The sequence below is a fragment of the Phyllobates terribilis genome, unplaced genomic scaffold, assembly GCF_046119375.1.
Source record: "Phyllobates terribilis strain yellow unplaced genomic scaffold, ASM4611937v1 Scaffold_8__6_contigs__length_399053987, whole genome shotgun sequence".
Classification (NCBI taxonomy): Eukaryota; Metazoa; Chordata; class Amphibia; order Anura; family Dendrobatidae; genus Phyllobates; species Phyllobates terribilis.
In genome coordinates this window covers 398,144,716-398,163,150 of record NW_027362768.1, presented here as the reverse complement: position 1 = coordinate 398,163,150, position 18,435 = coordinate 398,144,716, and the positions used below count along the sequence as shown (strand labels likewise).

At 48.8% G+C, this 18,435-nt stretch overlaps 1 protein-coding gene across 2 annotated transcripts in view; it reads left to right on the top strand.

Moving 5' to 3' along the window:
• Positions 1-18,435, top strand: part of BSN (bassoon presynaptic cytomatrix protein) — a 518,262-nt gene that overhangs the window by 77,611 nt on the left and 422,216 nt on the right. For both annotated transcript variants that reach the window (XR_012247824.1, XM_073645231.1), the window contains exon 3: positions 10,480-12,087. Coding sequence is in view for 1 of the 2 variants with exons in the window: in XM_073645231.1 (XP_073501332.1) it covers positions 10,480-12,087 (1,608 nt within the window). In the remaining variant the exon portion in view is untranslated. The remainder of the gene's footprint in view (positions 1-10,479; positions 12,088-18,435) is intronic.

Below are 18,435 nucleotides of genomic sequence, written 5' to 3'. Positions count from 1 at the left end.
TGTTGTGTTTTGGTCGGTTGCTCAGGTGTTGTGTTTTGGTCAGTTGCTCCGGTGTTGTGTTTTGGTCAGTTGCTCAGGTGTTGTGTTTTGGTCGGTTGCTCCGGTGTTGTGTTTTGGTCGGTTGCTCTGGTGTTGTGTTTTGGTCCGTTACTCTGGTGTTGTGTTTTGGTCCGTTGCTCTGGTATTGTGTTTTGGTCCGTTGCTCTGGTATTGTGTTTGAGTCAGTTGCTCTGGTATTGTGTTTGGGTCCGTTGCTCTGGTGTTGTTTTTGGGTCTGTCGCTCCAGTGTTTGGGTCGATTGTTCCTGTGTTGTGTTTGGGTCGGTTTCTCCGGTGTTGTGTTTGGGTCGGTTTCTCCAGTGTTGTGTTTGGGTCGGTCGCTCTGGTGTTGTGTTTTGGTCGGTTGTTCTAGTGTTGTGTTTTGGTCGGTTGTTCTAGTGTTGTGTTTTGGTCGGTCGCTCTGGTGTTGTGTTTTGGTCGGTTGTTCTAGTGTTGTGTTTTGGTCGGTTGCTCTGGTGTTGTGTTTTGGTCCGTTACTCTGGTGTTGTGTTTTGGTCCGTTGCTCTGGTATTGTGTTTTGGTCCGTTGCTCTGGTATTGTGTTTGAGTCAGTTGCTCTGGTATTGTGTTTGGGTCCGTTGCTCTGGTGTTGTTTTTGGGTCTGTCGCTCCAGTGTTTGGGTCGATTGTTCCTGTGTTGTGTTTGGGTCGGTTTCTCCGGTGTTGTGTTTGGGTCGGTTTCTCCAGTGTTGTGTTTGGGTCGGTCGCTCTGGTGTTGTGTTTTGGTCGGTTGTTCTAGTGTTGTGTTTTGGTCGGTTGTTCTAGTGTTTTGTTTCAGTCGGTCGCTCCAGTGTTGTGTTTTGGTTGGTTGCTCTGGTGTTATGTTTGAGTCGGTTGCTCCAGTGTTGTGTTTTGGTCAGTTGCTCTGTTGTTGTGTTTGGATCAATTGTTCCGGTGTTTTGTTTGGATCATTTTTTCCAACGTTGTGTTTGAGTCTGTTGCTCCTATGTTGTGTTTGAATCGATCTTTCTGGTGTTGTGCTTGGGTCGGTTGCTCTGGTTATGTGTTTGGGTCGATTGTTCCTGTGTTGCGTTTTAGTCGGTTGCTCCGGTGTTGTGTTTGGGTTGGTTGCTCTGGTGTTGTGTTTGGGTCGGTCGCTCCGGTGTTGTGTTTTGCTCGGTAGCTCTGGTGTTGTGTTTTGGTCGTTTGTTCCGGTGTTTTGTTTGGATCGTTTCTTCCGGTGTTATGTTAGGGTCATTTGCTCCGGTTATGTGTTTGGGTCAGTTGCTCCGGTTTTTGGATCGATTGTTCCTGTGTTGTGTTTGGGTCGGTTGTTCTGGTGTTGTGTTTGGGTCGGTTGCTCTGGTGTTGTGTTTTGGTCGGTTGCTCTGGTGTTGTGTTTTGGTCGGTTGCTCTGGTGTTGTGTTTTGGTCGGTTGCTCTGGTGTTGTGTTTTGGTCCGTTGCTCTGGTGTTGTGTTTTGGTCCGTTGCTCTGGTGTTGTGTTTTGGTCCGTTGCTCTGGTGTTGTGTTTTGGTCCGTTGCTCTGGTATTGTGTTTTGGTCCGTTGCTCTGGTATTGTGTTTTGGTCCGTTGCTCTGGTGTTGTTTTTGGGTCTGTCGCTCCAGTGTTTGGGTCGATTGTTCCTGTGTTGTGTTTGGGTCGGTTTCTCCGGTGTTGTGTTTGGGTCGGTTTCTCCAGTGTTGTGTTTGGGTCGGTTTCTCCAGTGTTGTGTTTGGGTCGGTTTCTCCAGTGTTGTGTTTGGGTCGGTTTCTCCAGTGTTGTGTTTGGGTCGGTCGCTCTGGTGTTGTGTTTTGGTCGGTTGTTCTAGTGTTGTGTTTTGGTCGGTTGTTCTAGTGTTGTGTTTTGGTCGGTTGTTCCAGTGTTTTGTTTTGGTCGGTTGCTCCATTGTTGTGTTTGGATCGTTTCTTCCATTGTTATGTTTGGGTTGGTTGTTCCGGTGTTGTTTTTTGGTCAGTGCTCTGGTGTTGTGTTTGGGTCAGTCGCTCCGGTGTTGTGTTTTGGTTGCTTGTTCTGGTGTTGTGTTTGGGTCGGTTGCTCTGGTGTTGTATTTTGTTCGATTTTTCCGGTGTGTTTGGGTCTTTTGCTCCTATGTTGTGTTTGAATTGATCTTTCTGGTGTTGTGTTTTGGTCTGTCGCTTTGGTGTTTAGGTCGGTTGTTCCGGTGTTGTGTTTGGGTCAGTCTCTCCTGTGTTGTGTTTGAGTCGGTCACTCCGGTGTTGTGTTTTGGTTGCTTGTTCTGGTGTTGTGTTTGGGTCGGTTGCTCTGGTGTTCTGTTTTGGTCAGTTGCTCTGGTGTTGTATTTTGATCGATTTTTCCGGTGTGTTTGGGTCTTTTGCTCCTATGTTGTGTTTGAATTGATCTTTCTGGTGTTGTGTTTTGGTCTGTCGCTTTGGTGTTTGGGTCGGTTGTTCCGGTGTTGTGTTTGGGTCAGTCTCTCCTGTGTTGTGTTTGAGTCGGTCACTCCGGTGTTGTGTTTTGGTCGGTTGCTCTGGTGTTGTGTTTCAGTCGGTCGCTCCAGTGTTGTGTTTTGGTTGGTTGCTCTGGTGTTATGTTTGAGTCGGTTGCTCCAGTGTTGTGTTTTGGTCAGTTGCTCTGTTGTTGTGTTTGGATCAATTGTTCCGGTGTTTTGTTTGGATCATTTTTTCCAACGTTGTGTTTGAGTCTGTTGCTCCTATGTTGTGTTTGAATCGATCTTTCTGGTGTTGTTTGGGTCGGTTGCTCTCGTGTTGTGTTTTGGTAAGTTGCTCTGGTTATGTGTTTGGGTCGATTGTTCCTGTGTTGCGTTTTAGTCGGTTGCTCCGGTGTTGTGTTTGGGTTGGTTGCTCTGGTGTTGTGTTTGGGTCGGTCGCTCCGGTGTTGTGTTTTGCTCGGTAGCTCTGGTGTTGTGTTTTGGTCGTTTGCTCCGGTCTTTTGTTTGGATCGTTTCTTCCGGTGTTATGTTAGGGTCATTTGCTCCGGTTATGTGTTTGGGTCAGTTGCTCCGGTTTTTGGATCGATTGTTCCTGTGTTGTGTTTGGGTCGGTTGTTCTGGTGTTGTGTTTGGGTTGGTTGTTCCGGTGTTGTGTTTTGGTCGGTTGCTCTGGTGTTGTGTTTTGATCGATTGTTCCGTTGTTTTGTTTGGATCATTTTTTCTGACATTGTGTTTGGGTCTGTTGCTCCTATGTTGTGTTTGAATCGATCTTTCTGGTGTTGTGTTTTGGTCAGTCGCTTTGGTCTTGTGTTTGAGTCGGTCGCTCCGGTGTTGTGTTTTGGTCATTTGCTGTGGTGTTATGTTTGGTTCGGTTGTTCCGGTGTTGTGTTTTGGTCAGTTGCTCCGGTGTTGTGTTTTGGTCAGTTGCTCCGGTGTTGTGCTTGGGTCGGTCGCTCCTTTGTTGTGTTTTGGTCGGTTGCTCTGGTGTTGTGTTTTGGTCGGTTGCTCTGGTGTTGTGTTTGGATCAATTGTTCCGGTGTTTCGTTGGGATCATTTTTTCCGACGTTGTGATTGAGTCTGTTGCTCCTATGTTGTGTTTTAATCGATCTTTCTAGTGTTGTGTTTGGATCGGTCGCTCCGGTGTTGTGTTTGAGTCGGTCACTTTGGTGTTGTGTTTGTGTCGGTTGCTCTGGTGTTGTGTTTGTGTCGGTTGCTCTGGTGTTGTGTTTGGGTCGGTCATTTCAGCGTTGTGTTTGGGTCGATCACTTTGGTGTTGTGTTTGGATCATTTGCTCCGGTTTTGTGTTTGGGTTGGTCGCTGCGCTGTTGACTTTGGGTTGGTCCCTCTGGTGTTTGAATCAATTGCTCTGGTGTTGTGTTTGGGTCGGTTGCTCTGGTGTTGTGTTTCGAACGTTGTCTCCAGTATTGTGTTTGGGTTGGTTGTTAAGGCGTTGTGTTTGAATTGGTTGCTCCGGTGTTGTGTTTGGATCGGTCGCTCTAATGTTGTATTTGAATCGATTGCTCCCATGTTGTGTTCAAGCTGATTGCTCTGGTGATGTGCTTGGATTGGTCACTCTGTTGTTGTGTTTGGATCATTCACTCCAGTGATGTGTTTGGGTCGGTCGGTCAGGTGTTGTGTTTGGATCGGTTGCTCAGGTGTTGGGTCAGTTGCTCAGGTGTCGGGTTTGGGTCAGTCGTTTCAGCGTTGTGTTTGGGTCGGTTGTTCCGATGTTGTGTTTGAATTGGTCGCTCCCATGTTGTGTTTGAGTTGAATGTTCTGGTGTTGTGCTTGGATTGGTCACTCCGGGGTTGTGTTTGGATCATTCACTCCAGTGATGTGTTTGGGTCGGTTGCTCAGGTGTTGTGTTTGGATCAGTCGCTCTGGAGTTGTGTTTGCTCAGTTGCTCCGGTGTTTACATCTGTCACTCCGGTGCTGTGTTTGTGTCGGTTGCTCTGATGTGGTGTTTGGGTCGGTTACTCTTGTGTTGGGTTTAGGTTGGTTGCTCCTGTTTTTGGATCGGTCACTCCGCAGCTGGGTTTGGGTTGGTTGCTTCTGTGTTGTGTTTGGGCCAGTCACTCCTGTGTTTGGATCGGTCGGTCTGGTGTTGTGTTTGGGTTGGTTGCTCCGGTATTTGGATCGATCACTCCGGTGTTGTGTTTGGGTCGGCTGCTCTGGTCTTGTGTTTGGGTTGGTTGCTCCGGTGTTGTGTTTGGATCGGTCGCCCCAGTGTTGTGTTTGGGTCAGTTGCTTCAGCGTTGTCTTTGGATCGGTCGTTCCGATGTTGTGTTTGGATCGGTTGTTCTGGTGTTGTGTTTGGATCGCAATAAAAGAAACTTTGGCACTCCAATGTAGATGCAAGGGATGTTTATTTCGAAAAACCCCATGAGAGATGAGCAGGCCAACGTTTCGACCTAATATGGTCTTTATCAGGGCCTTTGCTGGTAATAAGGGGCGTATTCAGGACAGATGTAGCGGTAAGACGGATAGACATCTGTCCTGAATACACCCCTCATTATCAGCAAAGGCCCTGATAAAGATTATATTAGGTCGAAACATTGGCCTGCTCATCTCTCATGGGGTTTTTCGAAATAAACATCCCTTGCATCTACATTGGAGTGCCAAAGTTTCTTTTATTGCTTTTGGAATATATTACTTCAGAGCACCCCTCACATATAAAACAGTGAGCGACCCTCATTTCTTCTATGATCGATCGCTCTGGTGTTGTGTTTAGGTCGGTCATTCCAGTGTTGTGTTTAGGTCGGTCGTTCCAGTGTTGTGTTTGGATCATTCACTCCATTGTTGCTTTTGGGGCTGTCGTTCTGGCGTTGTGTTTGGGTCTGTTGCTCCTATGTTGTGTTTGAATCAATCTTTCTGGTGTTGTTGTCACTCAGTGTGTGGGAAAGACTAAGTCCAACACGAAATTAAGAGGGGAGGAAGTCCAGACACTAGGGAAAGGGGGAGTGGAGACCTTCTAGGCTGATCTGATATCACCCTGTCTCCCCTATCGGCCCTATATTGGTTCCTCACCAATCGCCGCACAGGAACCTAAACCCTGTATTTCCCTAGAGCATTGCCCTGGACAGGGAAGTGGGGGGTTATGAGCACTAGTCAGTCCCCACTAACAACTAAAGACAACAAGGGAGACAACACGGGGGAAAGTAACTTAGCTTGAGCCGACTTCAGTGAAATTACACCACACGTCCTCTTTGCACCATAGAGGAAGTAAGCCGACTGCAATAGCTCCAAGCCTTCACAAGGGAACATGTGAATATCACCGGCACCTTCCTGTAGCAAACAGAAAGTATTTAAACACCCAGGCCTGGGTGTCAATTAGCAGGAGGAAGCTAGCCGCTGGGTCCTAGAGTGAGACACATCTAAGAAGGTCTCTGTAATGCCAAATGAAGAGATCTTCTGCAACCAACTGCAGGTCGACTGTCTGTCACATTTGACACACCTGTGACAGTCCCCCATCCTCTACAAGTGGCCTCCAGAAACTCAGGACCAGGTTTCTCAGTATAAGAGATGTGGAATGAACGAACAAACCTGGGAGCATTCACCTCCGATGCTGAAACCCACATCCTCTCTTCTGGACCATAACCCTTCCAGTGCACCAAGTATTGTAGGGAAAGACGTTGGAGATGAGAATCTACAATCCTCCAAATCTGAAACTTCAGTTTACCATCAACCATTATTGGGGGCAGCGGTAGGGGTAAGGGCTCAAAAGGTTCCACATATTTGTTGAGTAAGGACCGGTGGAAAACATTGTCGACCTTAAGGGCCTGAGGAAGCTCAAGACGAAACGCTTCTGGGTTAATGACGGCGGTTATTTTATAGGGACCAACAAACCTAGGTCCCAACTTCCAAGAAGGGACTTTCAACTTGATATTTCTGGTAGACAACCACACAAAGTCATTCACATTCAGGTCCGGACTTGGAAAGCATTTTCTGTCAGCCATACGTTTATACTTGTCTCCCATGATCTTTAAATTACTCAGAACCCCCCGCCACACCGAGGAGAGCGACGAAGCAAACCGTACCTCCTCAGGAACTCCTGAAGCTTCTCCCCCACTAAAGGTACCAAACTGTGGGTGATAACCGTATGCACCGAAGAACGGTGACCTGCCAGTGGATTCTTGACGATGATTATTAATGGCAAATTCTGCCAGCGGTAAGTAGGATGCCCAATCCTCCCGATTTTCGGAGACTAAACACCTGAGATAGGTCTCCAAATTCTGATTGACACACTCGGTCTGCCCATTCGCCTGAGGGTGGAAGGCAGAGGAAAAGGACAGCTGCACCCCCAGTCGAGAACAGAATGCCTTCCAGAACTTGGAAGCAAACTGGGTCCCCCGATCTCACACCACATCGGAGGGAACCGATCTCATTTATGAACACCTGAGCAAGTGTCTTGACATTTGGAAGTGCAGGTAATGCGACAAAGTGAACCATTTTACTGAACCTATCTACAACCTCCAAAACCACCATTTTGCCTGCAGAAACCGGTTGGTCAGTAATAAAATCCATGGACAAGTGTGTGCATGGCCTGCTAGGGATAGGTAGCGGAAGAAGAGTACCAGACGGACGGGTATGCGATACTTTAGAACGCGCGCAAATACTACAAGTAGATACTTGTTCAACCACATCATGATGCAACCCCGGCCACCAAAAACGACGAGAGAGGAGGTCCACGGTTGCCTTACCACCTGGATGACGAGCAAATTAGATGGTACAAATAACCTTCCTGAAGGGCAGGAGGCAGGGGCGTCCCCCTGAGCCTCCCAACACCTCACCCTCCAGTTCCGGATACAATGCCGAAATGACTACCCCTTTCTGTAATATCGGGGCAGGGTTCTCATGGTCACCACCACCAGGGAAGCTCCGGGACAAAGCATCAGCCTTGACATTTTTGACCCCTGGACGAAAATTGACAACAAAATTAAACCTAGTAAAAAACAGGGACCATCTGGCTTGCCTAGGGTTGAGATGTTTAGCTGACTGGAGATATGACAGGTTCTTATGGTCTGTAATAACAGTAATAGGATGGACAGCCCCCTACAACCAATGTCGCCATTCCTCGAACGCCAATTTGGTCGCCAAAAGTTCCCTATTACCCACATCATAATTTCTCTCAGCCGAAGACAATTTTTTAGAAAAGAAGGTGCATGGACGCCATTTACCAGGGGATGAACCCTGAGACAACACAGCCCCAACCCCGACATCCGACGCATCAACCTCCTTAATAAAGGGTTGGGAAACATCGGGTTGACTGAGTATAGGTGCAGTGGCAAAATGATTCTTTAAGGAAGAAAAAACCTGGAGGTAAGCATCCGACCATGTGGAAAAATCAGACCCCTTCCTAGTTAAGTCAGTAAGGGTTTCACGATTACTGAGTAATTTTGGATGAATTGCCGGTAAAAATTAGTAAAGCCAAGAAAATGTTGTTGAGCCTTCAGGTTCTCGAGATGGTCCCAATCAAGGTCTGCATGGATCTTCTCCGGATCCATCCGAAAGTCCGAAGATGACAATAAGTACCCCAAAAACTGCACCTCCTGAACGGCAAAAATAAATTTTTCTAGTTTGGCATATACCGTATTGTTCGGACTATAAGACGCACCGGACCATAAGACGCACCTAGGTTTTAGAGTAGGAAAATAGGAAAAAAAATGTAAGCAAAACCTGTGGTCATGATGCCCTGTTATGGGGGAGGGGGTATGCTGCTGACACTGGTATTGGGGTAATGTCCCCCAATTCTTTTAACATCCTCCATCCTGGTATGTATGGCCCCCTCCTTTCTGGTATACGTGGCCCCCATCCCATCCTGCTATACATGGCCCTCATCCCCATCCTGGAATGCATGGTACCCCCTTGATCCCGCATCCTGGTATTCATGGCATCCGTTTATCCCCCATCCTGGTATGCATGGCACTCCTTGATCCCCCATCCTGGTATTCATGACATCCCTTGATCCCCCATCCTGGTATTCATGGCACCCTTTGATCCTCCATCCTGGTATACATGGCACCCCTTGATCCCCCATCCTGGTATTCATGGCACCCTTTGATCCCACATCCTGGTATTCATGGCACCCCTTTATCCCCCATCCTAGTATGCATGGCACCCCTTTATCCCCCATCCTGGTATGCATGGCACCCCTTTATCCCCCATCCTGGTATTCATGACACCTCTTGATACCCCATCATGGTATGCATGTCTGATACAAAGGACATGCCGCATGGCAGCTCCACAGCTGAGGGTGGGGGTTTTGTCACTAACTGTCCCTCAGCCCCCTCTCTTCTTGTTTAGCTGCAAAAGTGTCCGGTTACAGCTGTACATTGTAGACTTCTATAATCCCCCGCCAAACAGGGCACACTGATTGACATGGGATTATATCTTTAATATTCTTCACACTCCGGTGTTTGGATCCGTCACTCCGGTGCTGTATTTGGGTCAGTTGCTCTGGTGTTTGGATCAGTTCCTCCGTTGTTTGGGTCGGTTGCTTTGGTGTTTGCATTGATCACTCCGATGTTGTGTTTGGGTCGGTTGCTCCGGTGTGGTGTTTGGGTCAGTCTCTCCGGTGTTTGGATTGATCCCTCTGGTGTTGTGTTAGGGCCGCTCGCTTCTGTGCTTGGATCAATTGCTTCTGAGTTGTATTTGGGTTGGTTGCTCCAGTGTTGTGTTTGGATCGGTTGCTCCAGTTTTGGGTTTGTTGATTCGGTGTTGTGTTTGGGTTGGTCACTTCGGTGTTGTGTTTGGGTCGGTTGCTCTGGTGTTGTGTTTGGGTTGGTTGCTGCAGAGTTGTGTTTGGGTCGGTTGCTTTGGTGTTTGCATTGATCGCTCCGATGTTGTGTTTGGGTCGGTTACTCCGGTGTTTGGATTGATCCCTCTGGTGTTGTGTTAGGGCCGCTCGCTTCGGTGTTTGGATCAATTGCTTCTGAGTTGTATTTGGGTTGGTTGCTCCAGTGTTGTGTTTGGATCAGTTGCTCTGGTTTTGGGTTTGTTGATGCGGTGTTGTGTTTGGGTTGGTCACTTCGGTGTTGTGTTTGGTTCGGTTGTTCCGGTGTTGTGTTTGGGTTGGTTGCCGCGGAGTTGTATTTGGGTCGGTTGCTCTGGTGTTGTGTTTGGGTCGGTTGCTCCGGTGTTGTGTTTGGGTCGGTTGCTCCGGTGTTGTGTTTGGGTCGGTTGCTCCGGTGTTGTGTTTGGGTCGGTTGCTCTGGTGTTGTGTTTGGGTTGGTCACTTTGGTGTTGTGTTTGGTTTGGTTGCTCCGTGTTGTGTTTGGGTTGGTCACTTCGGTGTTGTGTTTGGTTTGGTTGCTCCATGTTGTGTTTGGGTTGGTTGCCGCAGAGTTGTGTTTGGGTCGGTTGCTCTGGTGTTGTGTTTGGGTCGGTTGCTCCGGTGTTGTGTTTGCTTCGGTTGCTCCGGTGTTGTGTTGGGTCGGTTGCTCCGGTGTTGTGTTTGGGTCGGTTGCTCCGGTGTTGTGTTTGGGTCGGTTGCTCTGGTGTTTTGTTTGGGTTGGTCACTTCGGTGTTGTGTTTGGTTTGGTTGCTCCGTGTTGTGTTTGGGTTGGTTGCTGCAGAGTTGTGTTTGAGTGGGTTGCTCCGGTGTTTTGATCAAACGCTCCAGTGTTGTGTTTGAATCGATTGTTCCAGTGCTGAGTTTGGGTCGGTCGCTTTGATGTTGCGTTTGGGTCGGTCGCTTTGATGTTGCGTTTGGGTCGGTCGCTTTGATGTTGCGTTTGGGTCGGTCGCTTCGATGTTGCGTTTGGGTCGGTCGCTTCGATGTTGCGTTTGGGTCGGTCTCTTCGATGTTGCGTTTGGGTCGGTCGCTTCGATGTTGCGTTTGGGTCGGTCTCTCCAGTGTTGAGTTGGGTGTTGCGTGCTAATGGTGCTGCTCCTTCGTGGAGCATTGAGGAGTGCGCACAGATTTATTTGCTGTCTTTTTCTTTATGTACATGTGAGGTCACCTCTTTAGGTCATAATTCTGATTGCACATTAAACTCGCCATCTGTGTCACTGGCTCTGTGACTTACTCTCTTTTACTCTCTCTCTCCAGGTGAAGGAATGGCTATGCCTGAATTGCCAGATGCAAAGGGCTCTTGGGATGGACATGACGACTGCAACCAGATCAAAGAGCCAGCAGCAGCTCCACTCTCCTCTGTCTCCCTCAGTGTCTCCAGCCAAGCAGATGAAACCAACTATGTCCCAGTCCCTTCATCAGCTCCCACTGTCACACTCCCCTCCTCCTGCACTGCATCACCCGCAGCCGCTTTCCGCTCAGCAGGCACCTCTAGCCCACCATCACCCGCAGCCGCTTTCCGCTCAGCAGGCACCTCTAGCCCACCATCACCCGCAGCCGCTTTCCGCTCAGCAGGCACCTCTAGCCCACCATCACCCGCAGCCGCTTTCCGCTCAGCAGGCACCTCTAGCCCACCATCACCCGCAGCCGCTTTCCGCTCAGCAGGCACCTCTATCCCACCATCACCCGCAGCCGTCCTTTTCTCAGCAGACACCTCTATCCCAGCATCATCCGCAGCCGCTCTCCGCTCAGCAGCCCCCTTTATCCCAACATCACCCGCAGCCGCTCTCCACTCAGCAGCCCCCTTTATCCCAGCATCACCCGCAGCCGCTCTCCTCTCAGCAGCCCCTTTTATCCCAGCATCACCCCCACCTGCCCTCCGCACAGCAACCTCCTCTATCCCAGCATCACCCCCACCTGCCCTCCGCTCAGCAGCCCCATTTATCCCAGCGTCACCCGCACCTGCCCTCCGCTCAGCAGCCCCATTTATCCCAGCATCACCCACACCTGCCCTCCACGCAGCAGCCCCCTTTATCCCAGCATCACCCGCAGCCCCTTTCGCAGACCCAGCAGCAGCATCGTCACCAACAACCGCACTCTCAATCTCACGATCAAACTGAAAGCCATCAGAAAGTTCAGTACCAAACACAAGCTCAAGGTAAACACCAAACCCAGCAAAAGCCCCCAACCCAACACCAGTCCCAGGTAAAGGCTGGAGCGGAGACATCGCTGGGGAGTGCACAGATGGAGGGCTCAGCCGTGTCTCATCCACATGGAAAATGTCAGCCCACCCAGCAAAGAGAACAAATCAGCCAAGGACAAGCGAAGCCTTCTCCTCCTGTGGAGGCGCTATGGAGCTCGCCTCAGCATTCTCCAGGAAAGCCTTCCCCGGCTGAGCAGAAGAAGAGTCTGGGAAGTTCTCCTGCTAAACCCCCTGCATCTGCAGCCCATGGTGCCCAGGACCAGGCCCAGGAGGGGCTGACAGGAAAGCTCTTTGGCTTTGGGGCCTCTCTTTTGAATCAGGCGAGCACATTAATATCTGTCCCTGAGCCGACCCCACAAAGTCAGCAGTCCCCGGGGAAAGTGCCTCCAAAAATAGTTTTTAGTGATGCAAGTAAGGAACTGAGTTCAAAACCCCAGGGATCAGTATCCCCAGCTCTGGGCCGGGCCGGAGGCTCCCCTCTTCACAAACCTGGGAGGAGTGAACATGCTAAGCCAAAGGATGTGCCGAAAGTTGTGTGCCCATTGTGCAAAACGGAACTGAACGTGGGGTCCGGCGAAGCCCCGAACTACAACAGCTGCACCTCGTGTCAGAAGCAAGTGTGCAACCTCTGCGGCTTCAACCCCACGCCCCACCTGGTGGAGGTAGGTGCCCCCTCATCTGCGGTGCTCAGTGTGTACGTGTAGTGCTGCCCACAGGCTCTGCCCTCCCGAGGACGGACGGGAGCTGTGTCTGGCAGGGAATCATTACCGGATATCAGACGCTCACTTTCTCCTGCGTATTCATGCCAGGTCTAATGCGCCAAACAGGTCTGTTAGCAGTAGGTGTGGTTTATTAGCAGTAGGCGTGGTTTATTAGCAGTAGGCGTGGTTTATTATCAGTAGGTGTGGTTTATTAGCGGATTGTGTCGTGTATTAACTGAGGGTGTGGTCTGTTATCTGTGGGTATGGTTTATTAGCGGAAGGTGTAGTTTATTAGCAGAAGGTGTAGTTTATTAACAGTAGGTGTGGTTTATTAGCTGAGGGTGTGGTTTATTAGCGGAAGGTGGTTTATTAGCGGAAGGTGTAGTTTATTAGCAGAAGGTGTAGTTTATTAACAGTAGGTGTGGTTTATTAGCTGAGGGTGTGGTTTATTAGCGGAAGGTGTAGTTTATTAGCAGAAGGTGTAGTTTATTAACAGTAGGTGTGGTTTATTAGCTGAGGGTGTGGTTTATTAGCGGAAGGTGTAGTTTATTAGCGGAAGGTGTGGTTTATTAGCAGTAGGTGTGGTTTATTAACTGAGGGTGTGGTTTATTAGTTGCGTGTGAAATTTTATAGCTATGGGTGTGGTTTATTTGATCAGGTGGGTGTGGTTTATTGTGGATGTACTTTATTAGATGTGGGTGTGCTTTATTAGATCAGGTGGTGTCACGGGTGATCAGGTGTAATAGCCAGTCGCTCTGGATCTGGTTGTAGAAGGTCACTGCTGTTGGCATTGCAGACACCTTCTTAATCCTTCTTCCTTTAAGACCCAGTGGCGACCTCTCTCCTGCTGCTAATTGACTTCCTTGCATGGGAGTTAAAAACTCTCAGTTTCCTCCAGGGAATCACCGGTGATAGTTCTGTGTACCTTTTGTGCATGCTTGGAGCACTAGTTGTTGGCTGGCTTCTTCTCTGGTACCCTTGGAGGACAGTCGGCGTTACACCTCTGTTGTCTGCTTTGTTTGTCTCCCTTATTGTCTTTAGTTTGTAGTGGGGCCTGACCAGTGCTCACCCCTCCCTATCTAGGGCCAAGCTCTAGGGACATCCAGGGTTTAGGGTCCTGCTCGGCGATAGATGCCGAACCTATATAGGGACGGTAAGGTAGGCAGGGTGATATTAGATCTGCGTAGGAGTCTCCACTCCCCTTTTCCCTAGAGTCTGGGCTTCCTCCCCTTCTTCCCTTTGTGTTGCAGTTAGTCTTTCCCACACTGAGCGTGACAGGTAGATGTGGTTTATTAGCTGTGGGTGTTGTTTATAGCAGTGGGTGTGGTTTATTAGATCAGGTGGGTGTGGCTTATTGGCTGTGGGTGTGGTTTATTCGCTGTGGGTCTGCAAGTGCTGTTGATGTTGCTGCTGTTGGCTTTGCAACAGGTTTTTGAGGAGCTCCTCCATGCTGCCAGACATCTCTGGTTGGCTGGCGGCCTTTACCAAGGACATCCACCGATCTCTGTGGCAGGTACACATTTTCCTGGAATCCTGCCCCCACTTTTATCACCAATTGTGGGGTTTGTACTCACTCAGGTGCGATGAGAGGCAAAATAGGGGGCATGTTCCTTTAAATGTCTTCACGGTTTATTGGCTTCATAAACCGGTTAAAAGCAAAATGCAAACAAACAGCCTTTAGTGCAGGCAAAACCACAAAGAAAACAGTCCTTTTAGCAAAGTCTCTGGTTAGCCAGCGCTGTGGTCACACAGGCTGGGTAGCGTCCAGTATCCTGGCTCTGTCTGGAGACCACAACACACAGGAGGCCTTCTCCCTCCAAACACACAGACCATGTGTCAAACAGCCTCCATTATATAGGCTGGTAACCCAGAGGTGAGGTATGTGGGTATCTGGACCCGCCCATCTCTCCAAGCTACCCGTAACCCGGTCCCAGGTGCACCAATCAGTCCTCTTACTGCAACGTGCACTAGAGAAATACACCAGGTTACATCACAGAGGGTGTTGGGGGGACCTCCAGGGGGTCCTCAAGGTCATCAAGGTGGTTTCCAAATATTTTAGGCTCGAGCAGACAATAAGGAACCAGATAGAGACAGGTCTCAGTTTGGGAGGATTCCATGGAAATCTCTAACCCTTGTATTGCATAGACAGGTTATATAGGTTTACAGACATTCCTTCCTAGTTCCCATCAGCCAATCACAACCCAGAGTTCAGTCCTTTGCCCATATTAGGAACAACAATGAAGCAGTTCATCTGGTTCTGGTGCTGTCTTGTCGTTGTCAAGCGTGGACACATTCCTGGACACATTCCTATACAAAGTGGATTCTGTATCTGTTAAACTGGTTTAGGCAGAAAGATATAATGCTTAAGGGGGAAGGGGGTCCTTCATAGATAAAAATATCATTATCACCATGGAAAGCCAGTCCATACTTCACAGTCCCCCCTTGATAATATATTTTTTATCAATTATATTGATTATGTGGGCCCAACATTCCTGGTCAAGGGTTCTGTGGGTACGATCCCATGTTCTAGAGGCACAGGGGAGGTTGGTCTTCATTCAGACTGATTCCATGTTATCAGACTGGAGCTTTCTGCGGCACCTCCATCCCCCTTACAGGCCTTGACCAGATATGAGTATGGGCCCACTTTCATATCTGTATCAATTATATCAGCTTTCTCAATTTGAATCTCCCTTTATTTGGAGGAGACTCTACCATAAGGGTGGGTGTCAGGAGTATTATAAAATATCAATATCAGGGAAATGTTCGTCCATATCTGCCTGAGATAGATGTTCACCCCCCTCCCTTATTCCCCTTCTGCTCAGCACAAAAGCCCCAATTAGTCCACGCCTGGTAAATCGTTTATGCAAACAAGGCCAGGCAAGGAGTGTTATAACTTCGTTAGGAAGCAAGCATCTTGTCCCTGAAAGACGCATGAGGTAATTAAAATGCAGGCTTGCACTAATTTGCGTGTAACTGTTGAAGCTGCTTCCCAAGCCTCAAAGGGGAATTTGCAGACATGATGACTCCGATATGAAATATGAAATCTTGTGAGTTCCATAGGTCCGACAGTGACGGGACCCATATGTGTAGTGACCAAATCAGCCCAGGAATGTATAGGTACTTTTCCAGAACTGTAACCAAAATCAGGGAGCTGCAGCGCAAAACACGAGAATGGCAGACTGCAGCTATGTGATGTCTGATATCTAAATAAAGATAAAATCATAAGGGTAAAAATGGCGTCGTTTGCAAGCTTCTGCGATCAACGAGCGATGAGTTATCGCAGAAGTCAGCGTTTTTAATAAAAATGTACAGGCTGGAGACCGGCCCACATCATGTCACCACAAGGGGCGTGTGGCCAGATCTCCCCTTAGGTATAAAAGAATCTATGGAGAAGACAGGAGCACTCATTGCCAGGGGGGAATAAGAATTATAAGCAACGGGTCCTGTTCAATAACAGCATATTCCAACTGGAGAGCCCCTCCTCCACCTATATTGAGTCATCGCAGCGAACTTTATAGTGTAAGTTTCACTTTTTACCCTGTTTATTTTATGTAACTGCTTATGTATTTTAATGTCCCCTTTGTAACATCCTTGTATATATTTTTCCTAAACACTGCCTCCCTTTTGGATTAAATATAAAATTTAATAGTTCTGTTTCTTTTGTTCTGTAATCGTTCCCTCCCCCGAAGCCATATACGCTACCAAAACGCAGGCGTCCGGCCAGGCCTGTATTATATTTCAAACTCGGCCGGTGGTGGCAGAGAGTATTAATAATTGGGCTATCGTGAAGCTGACAGTGACCGTACGGAGGGCGTTAAACACGGATTCCAGGCCGTGGAACCCAGGGTGTTGTGCCATATGCTCACTGGTCGCTTACTGATACCTACATAGAGAGTAGTCTGGATTGCGTGCTCGCGACTCCGGACGAAATATGGACAGCGTGACGGCATGGCGAGATATTGTGTGATCTCCCCGGTGTCGTCTTGACTGTGTGTGTTGGGGATTCCCTGACAAATTGGTGGCAGCAGTGGGATACTGTATGATCCTGCCGGTGCCGTCCCTGACAGTGGGTATTGATTTTCCTTCTGTTTTCACCGGGCCGTATAGGACTTTTGGAAGTGTGGCCATGGCTATGGTCTCATTGGTGCCCTTGTTACACATCTTTTTGCAACAAGGGATAAAGCAGAACACAACAACCGCAGCCAAAACGAGCACAGTCAGACTAACTATACCAAGTTGGACCAGAGTACCTTTCAGCGAACCTATCCAAGTGAACCAGTCTCCCCAGGGGTCTTGTACTCCAGAATTTGCCTTCAACTCTTTAGATAGTGAATTGAGCTTTTGCAATAGCTGAGTCCCTTTACCAGTTGGAGCGGTCTCATCGGGGACACATGTGCAGCAAGCTTCTCCAATCATAGGTGTTTCATCAGGCACCCCCCTTGGGACTCCTATGGCATCTATGTAAACGTGGGGGTCTTCAAACAGTTCTGGTTCTATGGCTGCACGTCTGTACCTGTTCCTAACTGACCTGACTATATCAGTGAGTTCCGCTTCATGGTTTACTCGGACTATCAAAATTGGCATCATTACTTTCATGAGGGTACTGATCCTAGATGGGGCCTTGCAGAATCTCTCACGTGTAAGGGTACTGATCCTAGATGGGGCCTTGCAGAATCTCTCACGTGTAAGGGTACTGATCCTAGATGGGGCCTTGCAGAATCTCTCACGTGTAAGGGTACTGATCCTAGATGGGGCCTTGCAGAATCTCTCACGTGTAAGGGTACTGATCCTAGATGGGGCCTTGCAGAATCTCTCACGTGTAAGGGTACTGATCCTAGATGAGGGCCTTGCAGAATCTCTCACGTGTAAGGGTACTGATCCTAGATGGGCCTTGCGGAATCTCTCACGTGTAAGGGTACTGATCCTAGATGGGGCCTTGCAGAATCACGTGTAAGGTTACTGATCCTAGATGGGGCCTTGCAGAATCTCTCACGTGTAAGGGTACTGATCCTAGATGGGCCTTGCAGAATCTCTCACGTGTAAGGGTACTGATCCTAGATGGGGCCTTGCAGAATCACGTGTAAGGGTACTGATCCTAGATGGGGCCTTGCAGAATCTCTCACGTGTAAGGATACTGATCCTAGATGGGGCCTTGCAGAATCTCTCACGTGTAAGGGTACTGATCCTAGATGGGGCCTTGCAGAATCTCTCATGTGTAAGGGTACTGATCCTAGATGGGGCCTTGCAGAATCTCTCACGTGTAAGGGTACTGATCCTAGATGGGGCCTTGCAGAATCTCTCACGTGTAAGGGTACTGATCCTAGATGGGGCCTTGCAGAATCTCTCACGTGTAAGGGTACTGATCCTAGATGGGGCCTTGCAGAATCTCTCACGTGTAAGGGTACTGATCCTAGATGGGGCCTTGCAGAATCTCTCACGTGTAAGGGTACTGATCCTAGATGGGGCCTTGCAGAATCACGTGTAAGGGTACTGATCCTAGATGGGGCCTTGCAGAATCACGTGTAAGGGTACTGATCCTAGATGGGGCCTTGCAGAATCTCTCACGTGTAAGGATACTGATCCTAGATGGGGCCTTGCAGAATCTCTCACGTGTAAGGGTACTGATCCTAGATGGGGCCTTGCAGAATCTCTCACGTGTAAGGGTACTGATCCTAGATGGGGCCTTGCAGAATCTCTCACGTGTAAGGGTACTGATCCTAGATGGGGCCTTGCAGAATCTCTCACGTGTAAGGGTACTGATCCTAGATGGGGCCTTGCAGAATCTCTCACGTGTAAGGGTACTGATCCTAGATGGGGCCTTGCAGAATCTCTCACGTGTAAGGGTACTGATCCTAGATGGGCCTTGCAGAATCTCTCACGTGTAAGGGTACTGATCCTAGATGAGGGCCTTGCAGGATCTCTCACGTGTAAGGGTACTGATCCTAGATGGGGCCTTGCAGAATCTCTCATGTGTAAGGGTACTGATCCTAGATGAGGCCTTGCAGAATCTCTCACGTGTAAGGGTACTGATCCTAGATGAGGGCCTTGCAGGATCTCTCACGTGTAAGGGTACTGATCCTAGATGGGGCCTTGCAGAATCTCTCACGTGTAAGGGTACTGATCCTAGATGAGGCCTTGCAGAATCTCTCACGTGTAAGAGTACTGATCCTAGATGGATACAAAACAGTGTGATTGATTATTGGTTTTAGCAGTATATTGAGTCCATTTAACCCAGAGATTGGTGTTTTTATACCCTGTCTCTACCAAAAAGGTTTCTGCAGTTGACAAATGAACTGATTGGCCTGGTGG